General features: G+C 39.8%; 1 protein-coding gene across 1 annotated transcript in view; it reads left to right on the top strand.

The window, feature by feature from the left end:
• Positions 1 to 15,299, top strand: part of Dnai3 (dynein axonemal intermediate chain 3) — a 61,898-nt gene that overhangs the window by 21,537 nt on the left and 25,062 nt on the right. The window contains exons 9-15 of the mRNA XM_090334503.1: positions 1,054 to 1,244; positions 4,218 to 4,342; positions 5,600 to 5,689; positions 7,927 to 8,013; positions 10,636 to 10,764; positions 12,764 to 12,837; positions 14,967 to 15,117. Of these exons, the coding sequence (XP_090190629.1) occupies positions 1,054 to 1,244; positions 4,218 to 4,342; positions 5,600 to 5,689; positions 7,927 to 8,013; positions 10,636 to 10,764; positions 12,764 to 12,837; positions 14,967 to 15,117 (847 nt within the window). The remainder of the gene's footprint in view (positions 1 to 1,053; positions 1,245 to 4,217; positions 4,343 to 5,599; positions 5,690 to 7,926; positions 8,014 to 10,635; positions 10,765 to 12,763; positions 12,838 to 14,966; positions 15,118 to 15,299) is intronic.

Below are 15,299 nucleotides of genomic sequence, written 5' to 3'. Positions count from 1 at the left end.
TTTAAATAAAAATCTCTTATGGGATCAGGAGCGCTGCCTTGTGGTAGAGTGCCTGCCTAGCACTCATGAAGCCCTGGGCTCAATTCCTTGGTATCACATACACAGAAAATGCCAGAAGTGGCACTGTGGCTTAAGTGGTAGAGTGATAACCTTGAGAAAGTCCTGAGTTCAAGCCCTAGGTCTGGGGGGAAAAAAAGCTTTATGCTGGTACAATGGCCCTGGGCAGAATCTTGGCATTCTAACCAGAGTTAGAGCTTACCATGGTCTCATAGAGTCAGTGTCAGAGTTCAGAGCAGCAACAGTGGGCAAGTCTACTCGTTTTGCTCAATAGCTTGGTTTCTATTTCTTTACCAAATGAAAACTCTGGTAGTCAAGTTTATAAATAATCATTTTAGCTTGAAGAAGTACAATTCTCCCCAGAGGAATAGGGTCTTCATTCCACATCCAAAGGCCAAGTGAAAGCCAATGTCAAGTGAAGGAGAGCTCATTCCAGAATTAATCAGCGCACACAAAAGCAAAAGGAGCACTATAAAAAAAAATGGAGAGTGCTAAAGGAGAAAGCAAATATATAGGAAAAGAAAATTACTAAAGAATATTAATTATAAACGAAACACCATGCGAACTACGGAACATACACAAATAATCTACACCAAGGCTCTTCACGGTGACACTTGAGTAGGCTCAGTGTGAGATTCAGCAAAGCACTGTAGCCCACACAGTTTCTGTGGTCAGTGCTCCCTGGGGAGTCAGAGAGACAGCTCGATTGGCATTCTGGAGACACAGGAACTGACAGATTCCGAAGCTGCCCTATCCCAGCAGAGTAGAACACTGCCACAACTTGTTTTCTCCTAAATCCTTTATTTCACATAGGACTCATCATGATTTCCAGATATAATGGAGAACTATCATTATTGTGTGTGTTGTTATTTAACATAGTTATTAAATTATTAAAATAGTATTATTTTGTTTATATACATAAAGAACAGCTATAAAAATCACCATATCATTGAATACTAAAATCCAACTAATTCTGTCCTTTTTTAAATGAAACAGTGTTGAAATAGCCTTGCAGCAAAATGAACTCCTGAACACATTTACCGATGACTGGAAGCTCCTGGCAGAAGAAGAAGGCTCCTTTGGGGACAAGTCTGATACCCACCTGAAAGAGTACCAGTCCTTCACCGACCTCCACAGTTCCACGGAGAAAGCAATTACCTGTGTCTGCTGGCATCCAACCATCTACGGTGAGAAGAGAATGCCAGCATGCCTTTCTGTGCTGGCATCAAAATGGTTTGCTCTTCCTTGCAAAATAACTAGATCCATTTCAATAAAACAATGTCCATTTGCTGCATGCCTGATATCTTTGACACAAGCACTTCCCACCCCTTTCCTGGTCATGTGTCCTCCCAGAAATCCTGTGTATTCCCTCTACTCTGCAAACCTCTTCTATCAGGTCACCCAGCTAGCTCAACAAATGCAGAAATCGGGATTCAACTGGGGGCTGTTGGACTCTCCGTGCTGAATTCATGCCCCCTGGCACTCTTCCTGTTTGATTACTGGACAAGATGGTAACCAATCTTCTTTCAAAGAGCCAAGTATCTAAGTGCAGGAATGTGTGGAAGTGTAAGGAGGAAGACAGAGGTCCCTACCCTCTATTTTTCTCCCCTCTGGGCCTTTCCTCATGAAGAAGAAGAAGGAAGAGGAGGAGGAGGAGGAGAAGGAGGAGGAGGAGGAGGAGGAGGAGGAGGAGGAGGAGGAAAAGGAGGAGGAGGATTTTGTTGTTACTAAAACCTTCAAAGTCTATTGTTTATTTTTTACTCACAGCTCATCTCAATTCAGACTAGTCACGTTTAAAGTCCTAAGTAACATGTGGCTACTGGTTACCATGTTAAATATACTACATAGAGGAACAAGAACTTGGAAGAGGCACTGTGGCTCAAGTGGTAGAGTGCTAGCCTCGAGCTGAAGACATCAGGGACAGTGTCTAGGCCCAGAGTTCAAGCCCCAACACTGACAAAAGAAGGAGGGGGGGAGGAGGAGGAGGAGGAGGAAAAGGAGGAGGAGAAGGAGGAGCACCTGCAGAAAACTAAAGTTGGATCCTTCTTTGTCACCCTGCACTAGAATTAACTCCAAATGGATCAAAGACCTCGAGGTAAAAGCCTACATACTGAAAACTTTACAAGAAGGAATAGGAGATACACTAGGCCTCCTTGGCACAGGTTGAAACTTTCTTAATAAGGACCAAGAATCACAGCAAATCAGAGAAAGGCTGGATAAGTAGGACTGCATTAAACTGCAGAGCTTCTGTAAGGCAAAGGACATAGCTAGCAAATTAATTAGGAAGCCTACAGAATGGGAGAAGATCTTCACTAACCATATAACAGACAAAGGCCTCATATCTAAAATATATCAACAGCTCAAAAAATTGAATCACTCCAAAACTAATCTCCAAAGTAACAACCATCCCATTAAAAGATGGGCCAAAGACTTAAAGAGAGTCTTCTCTGAAGAAGAAATAAAAATGGCCTATAGACACATGAAGAAATGCTCAGCATCTCTGGTCATAAAAGAAATGCAAATCAAAACAACTCTGAGATTCCACCTTACTCCAGCTAGAATGGCCAGGATCAAGAAAATAACAACAGATGCTGGAAGGGATGTGGCCAGGAGGGATCATTACTACACTGTTGGTGGGAGTGCAAACTCATTCAACCACTATGGAAAGCAGTATGGCAGTTCCTCAAGACTAAACATAGAGCTCCCCTATGACCCAGCAATTCCACTACTGGGCATTTACCCAACCATCCAGAAACAAGGACATACTAAATCCACTAGCACACCAGTGTTCACTGCAGCACTATTTACCATAGCAAAGATATGGAACCAACCCAGATGCCCCTCAGTTGATGAGTGGATCAAGAAGATGTGCTATTTGTACACAATGGAATTCTATGTTGTTGTCAGAAAGAACGACACTGCCCCATTTGTAAGGAAATGGAAAGACTTAGAAAAAATTCTATTAAGTGAAGTAAGCCAGACTCAAAGGAACATAGGCTCAATGGTTTCCCTCATTTGTCATAATCAGTAGAAACCTTGGGCTCTCCTAGCAGAGATTTACAATAGAACAAAACCTAGATACTTAAGGCCATATAGGATGATGCTAAATGAAAGGACCTCCAGGATATAGAAACAAAAGCCATATAATGAGTGATTGTTGTCCATAATGTACTATGTTATCTCTCATCTCTTTTGCCATCCCTTGGTTATCTCATATTGTTACAGTATTTCACCTTGTTATCTGATATATTTTATATGTGCTTAATTGGTTATTTGTAATTGGATAGGGAAGGGGGGAAATCAAGATAAATGGGGGAAGGGTGGGAGGGAAATGGGGACCATGTCATGAGAAAGAGTATCAATGTTTGTGAAGTTATGCACCTTTTATCTGGTGAATATAACGTAACCCTTCTATTAATCACAATAAAAAAATCTTTAATAAAAAAAGGAGGGGGAGGACCAGGAACTTGGCCTAGTGGTTAAAGTGCTTGCCTAGCATGCAGGAAGACCCGGGTTCGATTCCTTGGTACCACATATATAGAAAAAGCTGGGAGTGGTGCTGAGGCTCAAGTGGTAGAGTTCTAGCCTTGAGAAACTCCAAGGACAGTGCTCAGCCCCTGAGCTCAAGTGCAGGACTGGCAAAAAAAAAAAAAGGAGGGGGAGGAGGGGGAGGAGGAAGAAGAGGGAAGAGAAGGAGGGAGGAGGAGAAGGAGGAAGAGGAGAAGGGGGAGGAGGAAGGGGAGCTATAGCCAGGCCCAGTGGCTCATGTTTGTAATTCTAACTCTTTAGGAAATATAGATTAGGAAGATTATAGTTCAAGGCAAAAGGTTCAAGACACCCCACTGTAAAAAAAAAAAAAAGCTGGGCATAATAATATATGCCTATCATCCAAACTACAGGAAAGTGTATATAGAAGGATCACAGTCCAGGCATAAATGTGAAACCTTACTTGAAAACTAAAGCAAAAAGGGCTATGTGTGTGATTCAAGTAGTAGAAAGCCTGTCTAGTAAGGTCATGGTTCAGAGTTCAAACCCCATTACTGCCTACTGCAAAACAAAACAAAACAAAAATAACAAAGAGCACAATAAATGCTGCACAGTTCTCTTTCATGTTCATTTCTTAGTGAGTTAAATTTCTGTTCTGTTTATGCCTCATTCAGGGCTAATAGCTGTGTCAGTGGCTGTGCGACTCTCCTATGAGGATCGAGTTCATTTCTCTGGTAAATTATTATTGCAACCATCATTGATCCTTTTCTGGAGTTTCTCTGATCCGATACATCCTCAGGTAATTAATTAGAGTTACTTTATGGCCTAAAATTTCCAAGTATTACTTTTCTCAGATGTCTGTTTTTGTGCCAGCCGTGGGGCTTGAATGCAAGGCCTGGATGCCGTCTCTGAGCTTTCTCACTCCAGGCTGGCTCTCTGCTACTTGAATCACAGCTCCATTTCTGGATTTGAGGTGGTTAATGGGAAATAAGTCTTACAGAGTTTCTGCCTAGGCTGGTTTCAAACCGCGATTCATAGATTTTAGCTTTCTGAGTAGCCAGGATTACAGATGTGAGCCACTCAGACTGCAAAATGCTTGATAATCCCATAATATTTTAAACACTTATAAAGTTAGGATTTCTGGATTTTAGAATATCACTCATCTTGTACAAAACTCAAATTTATTCTTGTGGAACCTTATCATTAGCACTAACTCCATCTTTTCTCACTCAAAGAACTTTATTTTTGAGTGTCATAAGCCAGGCTAGGTATATAGCAGGCAACAAAAAGAAATCACTTCACAAAGCCAATCTTCTGCAATTTGCCGAATCACTGGTTGCAAACCTTTTATAAAAACAAAAAAGTACTTGAGCACCTGTGACTCATGCCTGTAATCCTAGCAATTTAGGAAGCTGAGATGCAAGGATTGTGGCTCAAAGCCAGCTCAGGAAGGAAAGTCCAAAAGACTTTATTTCCAATTAACCACCATAAAGCCCTAAGTGGAGCTGTGTCCCAAGTGGTAAAATGCCATCCTTGAGCTAAAAAGCACAGGACCTAGGCCCTTAGTTCAAGCTTCAGTACCAACACACACACACACACACAATTATAACATACCCAATAATAACATACTCTCTGAGGTAGGTGACAGGAAAGTTGGACTCCATAGTAAGCACACTTACTTTCAAAAGTGCCTTCTCTTGGGTTGGGAGTTTGGCCTAGTGGTAGAGTGCTTGCCTTGCATGTGCAAAGACCCAGGTTCGATTCCTCAGTACCACATACAGAGAAATAAAAAGCTGGAATTGGTGCTGAGGCTCAAATGGTAGAGCTCTAGTTTTGAGAAAGTCCAAGGACAGTGCTCAGACCCTGAGCTCATTCCCAGGACTGGGGGGAAAAAAAATGCCTTCCCACTCAGAGGCAAAACTCTGAGAATGGACTCAAGTGCATGGTGCTTAAAGATAGTTATATAATTAGAGTTTTAATACCTGCATTCTATTTTTTAAAATCATCATCTTCATGTGTTTTCTTACTCTTCCTTGAATGTGTGCGATGTCTACAGTTAATGCTGGAAAGCCCCGATGACATCTTCTGCTTCAAGTTCTGTCCAAGTGACCCGAATATCATTGCTGGAGGCTGTATAAATGGGCAGGTACTTATTATTTTTTCACCTTTTAGTAAAAAAAATGAAAATAATGTTCCATAAGAAGTTTTAGTTTTAGTAGGATTCATTTTAGCACGGGAAAGACATGCCATTTTCATGGTAATCACCCTGCAGAAACAAGGTTATAAAGATGTGTGAGGCATGGAGCCAGCACCTGAGGTTCTAGGGCAACACAGTGATGAGAACTGATTCAAATTTCTTGGACTTATCACAGTGGAATCCCATATTGTTGTATCAGCTTCCATGGAAGAAGACAGGCTACCGGCATTACTATCTTGTGAGGAGACCCCTTCTGAAATGTCCTTGCAGTCAGAGGTCAGGGAATAATGAAGTAGGAATTTTCAGGAAAACATACATATATTGCTGACCTCATGTGTATATGACACAATGTCTGCCTTTTTTTGTCTTTCCTTTAAAAAAAAAAAGACGGTTTGAATTCAGATCCTGAATTCTGTTCCTTAGCTTTTTCTGTTCAAAGATGGCACATCACCATTTGAACCACATCTCTACTTTGAGCTAAGTCTCATAGAATTTCCTGCTGGGTTGGCTTCAAACGATGCTCCTCAGATCCTAGCCTGCTAAGGAGCTAGGGTTACAGGCATGAGCCACAGGCAGTCTGCTGTCTTTCATTCTTACGTAATCTAATTTATATGAAATTCAGATCCTAGCCTCCAACATTCTGTTTGCTCAGGAAGCAGAATTTTAAAAAATGACAAGGTCACTTTATAATTTAATTTTGAATTCGTTCCTATCCAGTGGGTTTTATGATTGAAAGAGCATATGATTCTGTGTGTGTGTGTGTGCATGTGTGTTGTGTGTGTGCGCGCGCTAGACAAACATCTATGTGATTAACATTTAAACATGCACATCTCCCATGCCCATTTATTCAGAGTTTATGTAAGAAAGCAGAAAAACACATTTCTCCTGCGATTTTGTTCGATTTTACCTGACGGTCATGATGATGAGCCAGCCTCTCCTCCAATCTCTGAAAGTGCTAAGTGCTTTTGTTACAAATAACAGAAATGATACTTTATTTTACATTATTTTCAAAGATCATATAATGAAAATACGATCATCTCTAATGAACTTTATATTTCATATTAAGTTTTTGGTAAATTAAAACACTTCCCTTTTTTTGCCAGTCAGGGCTTGAACTCAGAGCCTGGGCACTGTCCTTGGACACTTTTTGCTAAAGGCTAGATCTCTGCCACTTGAGCCACAGTGCCACTTTCAGGTTTTTCTGTGTATGTGATACCGAGGAATCTAACCCAGGGCTTTGTGCATGCAAGGCAAGCATTCTACCACTAGGCTATGCTTCCAGCCAAATTGAAAGAGTTTAAGTTGTTGAAAACGAATCTTCAGAGCTTCATATTCTACTTGATCCTCACTTTTTTTATTTGTTTGTTAGTTTTTTCTAGTTCCGGGGATTGAACTCAGGGCCTAAGCACTTGGGCTTCCTCAAGGCTAGAGCTCTACCACTTGAACGCTACAGCACCACTTCTGGTGCTGTGTATGTGTTATCAAGGAATTGAACCCGGATCTTCGTGCGTGCTAGGCAAGCACTCGACCACTAGGCCAAACTCCCGGCCCCAACACTTTTTTTATTTTTCTGCTCACTCATGGAGCTTTTTTGCTCAAAGCTAGTGCTCTACCACTTTGAGCCACAGCACCACTTCCATTTTTCTAGTGGTTAATTGGAAATAAGAGTCTTGTGGATTTCCCTGCTTGGACTGGCTTTGAACCGCTATCATCAGATCTCACCCTCCTGTGCAGCTAGGATTTCAAGTGTGAGCCATCAGCCTCTACCTCTCCACTTATTATTCCCTTTAAATGCTAAACAAAAATATAGGTTGGCCATTACATTCAGTCCTTATCAACACTCCCTTATTTTGAGCCACAGTGCCACTTCCAGGTTTTTCTGTGTATATGGTACTGAGGAATCAAACTCAGGGCTTTGTGTGAACACTCTAATACTAGGCCATACTCCAGGCTGTGTGGATAGTTTTGTGTGTGTGTGTGTGCGTGTGTGTGTGTGTGTGTGTGTGTGTGTGTGTGTGTGTGTGTGTTTGCTTTATAAGTTGCTGAGTTACTTGAAATATAAGCTAGGCTTGTTTATCCTTTAAATAGTTGATTTATTAAGCTACTAATAATCTCCTAAAAATTTACTCAAGACTTGATTAACCATGTCCTGAAAAGTGTAGCAATAAAACTTGTTTTTGTTCTAGATCATTATGTGGGATATCACAGCACATGCAGATCGCATAGAAAATATTAAAGCAGGAGGAAGCAGAAGTAAAAAAATCACACTCAAGGTTGGCCTCCTGGAATTTTACACTTGCAAGTTATTTTTTTTTCTATTCAGAGTTGTCAAGTTTAACAGATTCAGTTTAAGCTGGTGGATCAGGCCTGTAATCCTATCTGCTCAAGAGTCTGAGTTCTAAGGATCACAGTTCAAAAACAGCTTGGGGAAGAAAAGTCCATGAAACTCTTATCTCCAATTAACCAGCAAAAATGTCCATAGTAGAGCTGTGGCCCAAGTAGTAGAGGGCCAGCCTTGAGTAAAAACCGCTAAGAAGGGGGCTGGGAGTTTGGTCTAGTGGTAGAGTGCTTGCCTAACATGCACGAAGACCCGGGTTCAATTCCTTGGTACCACATACATAGAAAAAGGTCAGAAGTGGTGCTGTGGCTCAAGTGGTATAGTTCTAGCCTTGAGAAAGGCCAAGGACAGTGCTCAGGCCCTGAGTTTAAGCCATAGTACTGGCAAAAGAAATAAAAGCTAAGAGGCCCTGAGTATAAGCCCCAATACCAACACAAAAGAAAAAACAGAAACAACAAATAAAATAGACTCAGTACAGAAAGAAAAGAAAGAAAAATCAACATTACTTCTGAGGCCTTCCCATCTGCTTGTGGACATGATCAAAATCATCTTTTTTTATCTTTTAATATTTTTTCCATATATTTTTTATTGTAACTAATGCACCAGATAGAGGGTGCATTACTTCACATACATTGATACCCTTTCTCATGTCTTGGTCCCCATTTCCCTCCCCCCACCCCCACCCCTCATCTTGTTTGCCCCCTTTCCCTATCCGATTTCAAATAACCAAAAACACATATATACAATATATCAGATAACAAGGTGAAATACTGTAACAATATGAGATAACAAGAGATGGCAAAAGAGATGAGAGATAACATAGTACATTATGGACAACAATCACTCATTATATGCCTTTTGTTTCTATATCCTGGAGGGCCTTTCATTTAGCATCATCCTATATGGCCTTATGTGTCCAGGCTTTGTTCTATTGTAAATCTCTGCTAGTAGAGCCCAAGGTTTCTACTGATTATGACAAATGAGGGAAACCATTGAGCCTATGTTCCTTTGAGTCTGGCTTACTTCACTTAATATGATTTTTCTAAGTCTTTCCATTTCCTTACAAATGGGGTGATGTTCTTTCTGACAGCAGCATAGAATTCCATTGTGTGTAAATACCACATCTTGTTGATCCACTCATCAACTGAGGGGCATCTGGGTTGGTTCCATATCTTTGCTATGGTAAATAGTGCTGCAGTGAACATTGTTGTGCTAGTGGATTTAGTATGTCCTTGTTTCTGGATGATTGGGTAAATGCCAAGTAATGGAATTACTGGGTCATAGGGGAGCTCTATGTTTAGTCTTGAGGAACTGCCATACTGCTTTCCATAGTGGTTGAAAGAGTTTGCACTCCCACCAACAGTGTAGTAGTGATCCCTCCTGGCCACATCCCCTCCAGCATGTTATTATTAGATTTCTTGATCATGGCCATTCTAACTGGAGTGAGGTGGAATCTTAAAGTTGTTTTGATTTGCATTTCTTTTAGGTCAAAATCATCTTTATGTGAACTCTTTATCCAAAGCACAACAAGTTTTGTTCTTATTGCTAGGTTAAATGAAGGGGCTAAGTGGCTTTTCTATAGCCATGTTCTTGAAGGACAAAAAGACCTTGTGTCCAGGCCTGCATCATTGTTTGTGAATCTGGACATGCCATCATGTAGAAAATACTGGAGTTAATATCCTTTCTGATTAAAATGTGACCATGACTTAGTGAGCATGCAAGTACTGTGAGAGTACTAGAGAAGTTTCTCAGCTCCAAACTCTCTGTTTTCTCATTCTATGGAACAATCTTTCTAGCCCTAGTTTCTCAGCTTTTATGATGACAGGTTGCCTCCCAAAGAATGGCAGGACATGAACTGCTAGCCACCCATGGACATTACTGCAATGATGGGATGTCCCATAGATTCTTTACTTTACATTTATCAATTATTATTATTTTCTTTAAAGTTCAGCATGTCCGTTTACAACGCATTGTGATCAATATCACCCTTTCCATCAGTCCATTGATTCTTCAGCTGCTAACAACTTTATCTGCTAACCATTTCATCAACACTCCTATATTTGGCTCATCTATTAACAGAAAAGCCTGAAAGAGCTTGGATTTTTAATAATAATGATGCTGATTGAAGTTACCGCATGTCATCTATACATTGTGAACGGCAGAGATAAAATCTTAGACTCAGGGCGGGGAGTTTGGCCTAGTGGTGGAGTGCTGGCCTAGCATGCACAAAGACCCAGGTTCAATTCCTCGGTACCACATACATAGAAAAAAGCCAGAAGTGGTGCTGAGGCTCAAGTGGTAGAGCTCTAGCCTTGAGAAAGTCCAAGGACAGTGCTCAGGCCCTGAGCTCAAGCCCAAGATTGGCAAAAAAAAAATCTTAGACTCAATTAAAAACAAAATGGATAGTCCTACTACCTAAATATACACAATATAGAAACACTAACATTTTTCCTTGAACTGGTACACCCCCCAAATGATTCATTTTAATTAGGAATATAGTATGATGAGTGCACTTGTCAGATTTCTGAAATGTAACCATATTTTATCATTCCTTCAGCCTATATTTCTCCTTGAACCTGAAAGTAATAAAGAAACAATGTATATCCGACACTGCGCAGTCTCTTCCATTGAACATGGACACAGGAAGGTAATTACAGATATACACTGGCTGCCTGACACATTTGAGGTGAGTTTTAATGTGCTTCATGCTTTATACTTTTCTCCTACTATATTGTAAGATCTCAGATCTCATCCAATGAAAGGGCTTCCAGTCAGTAAGTAATTTACATATAAATTGTGAAATAACCCAAAACTAAGGATTTAAAAATGCTGGCAGATCAGTATCAGACTTGGAGATAAGAATGAAGCCAGGGCTGGGGGTGCAGTATTAGAGCATTTGCCTAGTACAAGTGGAGACCCTGGGTTCAAATTGGCCTCAAGGGATCAGTGAGAATGTAATGAACGAAGAACATTTCCTTTGGACAGGGTGATACATGCCTATAATCCCAGTCACATGTCTGTACTTGGAAGATTGCATGTTCAAGGCCAGCATGGGCTATATAAGACTCTCCCTCAAACCCCCCACTAGAAGAAAAGAATGAGGCTAATTATTCACCTAGTGAAGTTTACAATAACGAAAGCTGTAGATGGTTTTTTAACACTGGTGTAATACAACAGTGGAGAAAGTAAATGTTGAATATGTAGACAAAACATATAGTTTTTTTTTTTTTGCCAGTCCTGGGCTTGGGCTCAGGGCCTGAGCCCTGTCCTTGGACTTTCTCAAGGCTAGCACTCTACCACTTGAGCCTCAGCACCACTTCCGGCTTTTTGCTATGTATGTGGTACCGAGGAATCGAACCCGGGTCTTCGTGCATGCTAGGCAAGCACTCTACCACTAGGCCAAACTTCTGGCCCTAAAACATATAGTTATTTTATTCCCTTACATTTGTAGCTTATCCACTTAAGTGGATAAGTGGTCTTATCCACTTAGGAGCAGGCATCCCTAAGAGTGATGATGCATGGTCAGATGCAGGTAGTTTTAAACTGAGCACGCCAAGAAGCTACAAAGTAAGACACCTCTCTGACAACCTAGACTGTTCTGCACTTGATTCTAAGTTCACAAGGTCTTCCCCTGACAATGAACTGGGCTGCAGTAGGCTCTCCAAGAGTTTTCTCTCCAGAACACAAAGGGTTTAGGAGATGAAAGCATCAAAGAACAGTTGGAGAAATTAGTTAAGAGAGTTATGATAGTATTGATACTATTGATAGTATGATACTATTAAGTTATTAAAAATGAATGTGGAGCAACAATATGTTAGAAATCATAATGGGGCCAGGTGCCTGGTGACTAACACCTGTTACCCTAAAACCCTTTGCCTCATTTGACACCAAGTTAATTGGTATCTGGTTCTGGGGATCTTCTGTGGCCGTGAGGCACCACAGACCCACCTGCAGGTTATCTATGCATCTGCAGAGGTGGGCCAGCCATTTCAGAAACACCATTGGTGTTTCGTTTAACATTTACCCTTCTATTTCTCTATTAAGCTTTATCTGCTAACAACCTCATAAAAACTCCTATGTTTGGCTCATCTATTAATGGCAAAAGCCTAAAAGAACTTGAAACTTTTTAATAATAATGGAGAATGACGTTATGACATAACATCTTTAAATTTTTAAACTATTCATGAGCATGTACATAGTATTCAAACTATATGAATTTTAAAAACTCAGGATAAAGGTTTATACACATTTTAATAAAAAATTATCTAAAAGCATGACAAGACTGGACAAGACTATATGGTTTTGGTTTTAAACCTGAATTTCTTGAAACTTTGGAGATGAAATTTTGCTCTTCTACTTAAATGTAAAACTGTAGAAGAAAATGTATTAAAGAAGTAGTTGTGGGCCGGGAGTGTGGCCTAGTGGTAGAGTGCTTGCCTAGCATGCACAAAGACCTGGGTTCAATTCCTTGGTACCACATACACAGAAAAGGCTGGAATTGGCATTGTGACACAAGTGGCAGAGCACTAGCCTTGAGCAAAAAATGTCCAAGGACAGTGCTCAAACCCTGAGTTCAAGCCCCAGGACTGGCAAAAAAAAAAAAGTAGTTGTGAGGGAAAAAAACCATTGCTTTTTTTTTTTTTTAAGGCATGTGGAATTTACCTTCCTTGCATTTTTTCTAATAGGTTAACAGAATGGGTCATGTCTTTGAGAATCGAAGTGGAACATGTTGTCAGCTTGTCACATGCTCAGCAGATTGGTATGTGATATTCAAACATTTCCTAAAATGCTTTAATACAAGGTGTTCCTTTTTATTAGAGGCTCCTAAAATAATCTTGATTATATGAAATAGATATAACATAACAAGACAAAAATTTATAGATGGTGGCTGGTATTTTTTAAACTTACTTGTTTATTTATTTTGTGCTGGTCCTAGGGCTTGAACTCAGGGCCTGGCTACTGTCCCTTAGCTTTTGTGTTCAAGGCTAGGGCTCTACAACTGAAGACACTGCTCCACTTCCATATTTTTGGTGGTTACTTGAAGGTAAAAGTCTCACAGGCTTTCCTATCTCGGCTGGCTTTGAACTGCAACCCTCAGATCTCAACTTCCCAGGTAGCTAGGATTTCAGGCATAAGCCACTGGCACTCACACACACACAAAAAAAAATCTTCATTTTTTTTGGTATGTTATACACTGATAATTTTTTAAGGTAAAAATCACTGCATTTCAATCTTATACATTAATTTACATTAGATTCTTGCTACATTCTCCTCCTTTTCTCCTCTTCTCTGTTCTATTGTAATTAATAGAGGGGTTACAGTTATATTTGCCTGATAAAAGGAACATTACTTCACGCACATTGATACCCCTTCTCATGTCTTTGTCCTCATTTCCCTCCCCCCACCCCTTCCCCTCCTCTTGTTCTCCTCCCTTCCCTTTCTTATTTGAAATAAACAAATGAATGAATATACAATGTATCAGATAATAAGGTAAGATACTGTAACAATATGAGAATAGCCAAGAGACAACAAAAGAGATGAGAAATAACGTAGTACATTAAGAACAACAATCACACATTATATAACTTTTTTAAAAAAATTTTTATTTTTTGCCAGTCCTGGGCTTGAACGCAGGGCCTGAGCACTGTTCTTGGACTTTCTCAAGGCTAGAGCTCTACCACTTGAGCCTCAGTGCCACTTCTGGCTTTTTTTTTTCTATGTATGTGGTACCGAGGAATCAAACCTGGGTCTTCGTGCATACTAGGCAAGCACTCTACCACTAGGCCAAACTCCCAGCCCACATTTATAACTTTTAGCCATAGTTATTCTGTTTCATATGCTAGACATTATAAATTTGCTGTTTATGTTGTTTACATTCAGTTTTAACACATGAAAATTTTCACATCATTATAAAAAAGGATTATGTAAATAATTTTATAACATGATGAAGAGTTTTCATTTATTTGAAACTAGAGTCTCACGGAACTATGAATTAGTAATGATGTAGGAAATAGAGACACTAGTATTATTTCTTTAACCCTCCAAATTATTATAGAAAATGCTAATTAAAAAACAGTTTTGAACTATTCACAATAGCCAAGGAGTCAGCTGAGGAGTCCATCAATAAGTGAATGGGTAAAGGAGGTGTGGTATCTCTACTACCACAACTATTATTCAGTCACAAAGAAAAATGAAACTTTATCAATTGCATAATGGATGGAACTGGATCGTTATGTTAGGGAAATAAGCCATATTCAGAAAGACACATGTTGTGTGCTTTCACTCATATACAGAATCTAGATTTATTTTTAAATAAAAAGACATGAAAGTAGGAGAGGCTTAATTGTGAAGAAGAAGGGGACCTGCAGAGCAGGAAGGGAGAAGAAAACGACAGAGGGACATGTGAGCTGAATGTAATCAAAGAACAGAAAATGTCTTATGGAACACCTTACTTTGTACAATAAAAAACTCTTGAATTAAAACAAAACGAAACATCTTTGACCCTAATAAAAAATATTAACATCTTAAGCCATATAGGCTGATAGAAGCAGGAGCAGCAGACATTGTAGGAGAAGCCCTGATGATTAGCACAGCCATAGGCCAGCATTAAACTATGTGCTTTAAATGAGTAGGTTTTGTAGCGTGTAAGTTATGTTAGCATAAATCCCATACATTTTAAAATGATTCTGTCACTCTCCAAATTCATAAGATGATCATATCAAATGTTTCACTTCTCTAAAATACAAACTGCAAAAAAAAAACATGCCATTTTATACAAATCTTAACTCCAGAGACATTGGAATATAGCTCTGTGTAGTAATGTAAATGGTAGTGCTGAGGTTAGAACTCTTACTCATACTCATGAAAACAATCTTAACTTTCTTTAAGCACAATATGTTTCTGGGATATTAGACCAATGAAGCCTGCCACAACGGCTACCCAGCCAACAGAGAAAAAGAAAGAAGAAAGTATAGAAATTCCTTTTGATGTGCCATCTACTTTTTTGCATCTTGATCTCGCCTGGAAACCCTTGGCTAGGGTAAGCAAGATGGGATTCGTTCCAGCCTGCTTGCTAGCATGCACTGTACACACCTAAAAGTACAGCTGTTGTTTACAGTTTAATCAATGAAAAAATTTCTTAGTGGAGGATTTGTTTTGATACTGCCTAGACCAAACCAGAAATCAAAATCATTGTCAACTTGAGATTGATCTTGCATGTAC

This window comes from Megascapheus bottae, chromosome 6 (genome assembly GCF_031878675.1).
Source record: "Megascapheus bottae isolate mThoBot1 chromosome 6, mThoBot2.hap1, whole genome shotgun sequence".
Classification (NCBI taxonomy): domain Eukaryota; kingdom Metazoa; phylum Chordata; class Mammalia; order Rodentia; family Geomyidae; genus Megascapheus; species Megascapheus bottae.
This window is presented reverse-complemented; position numbering and strand designations above follow the sequence as displayed.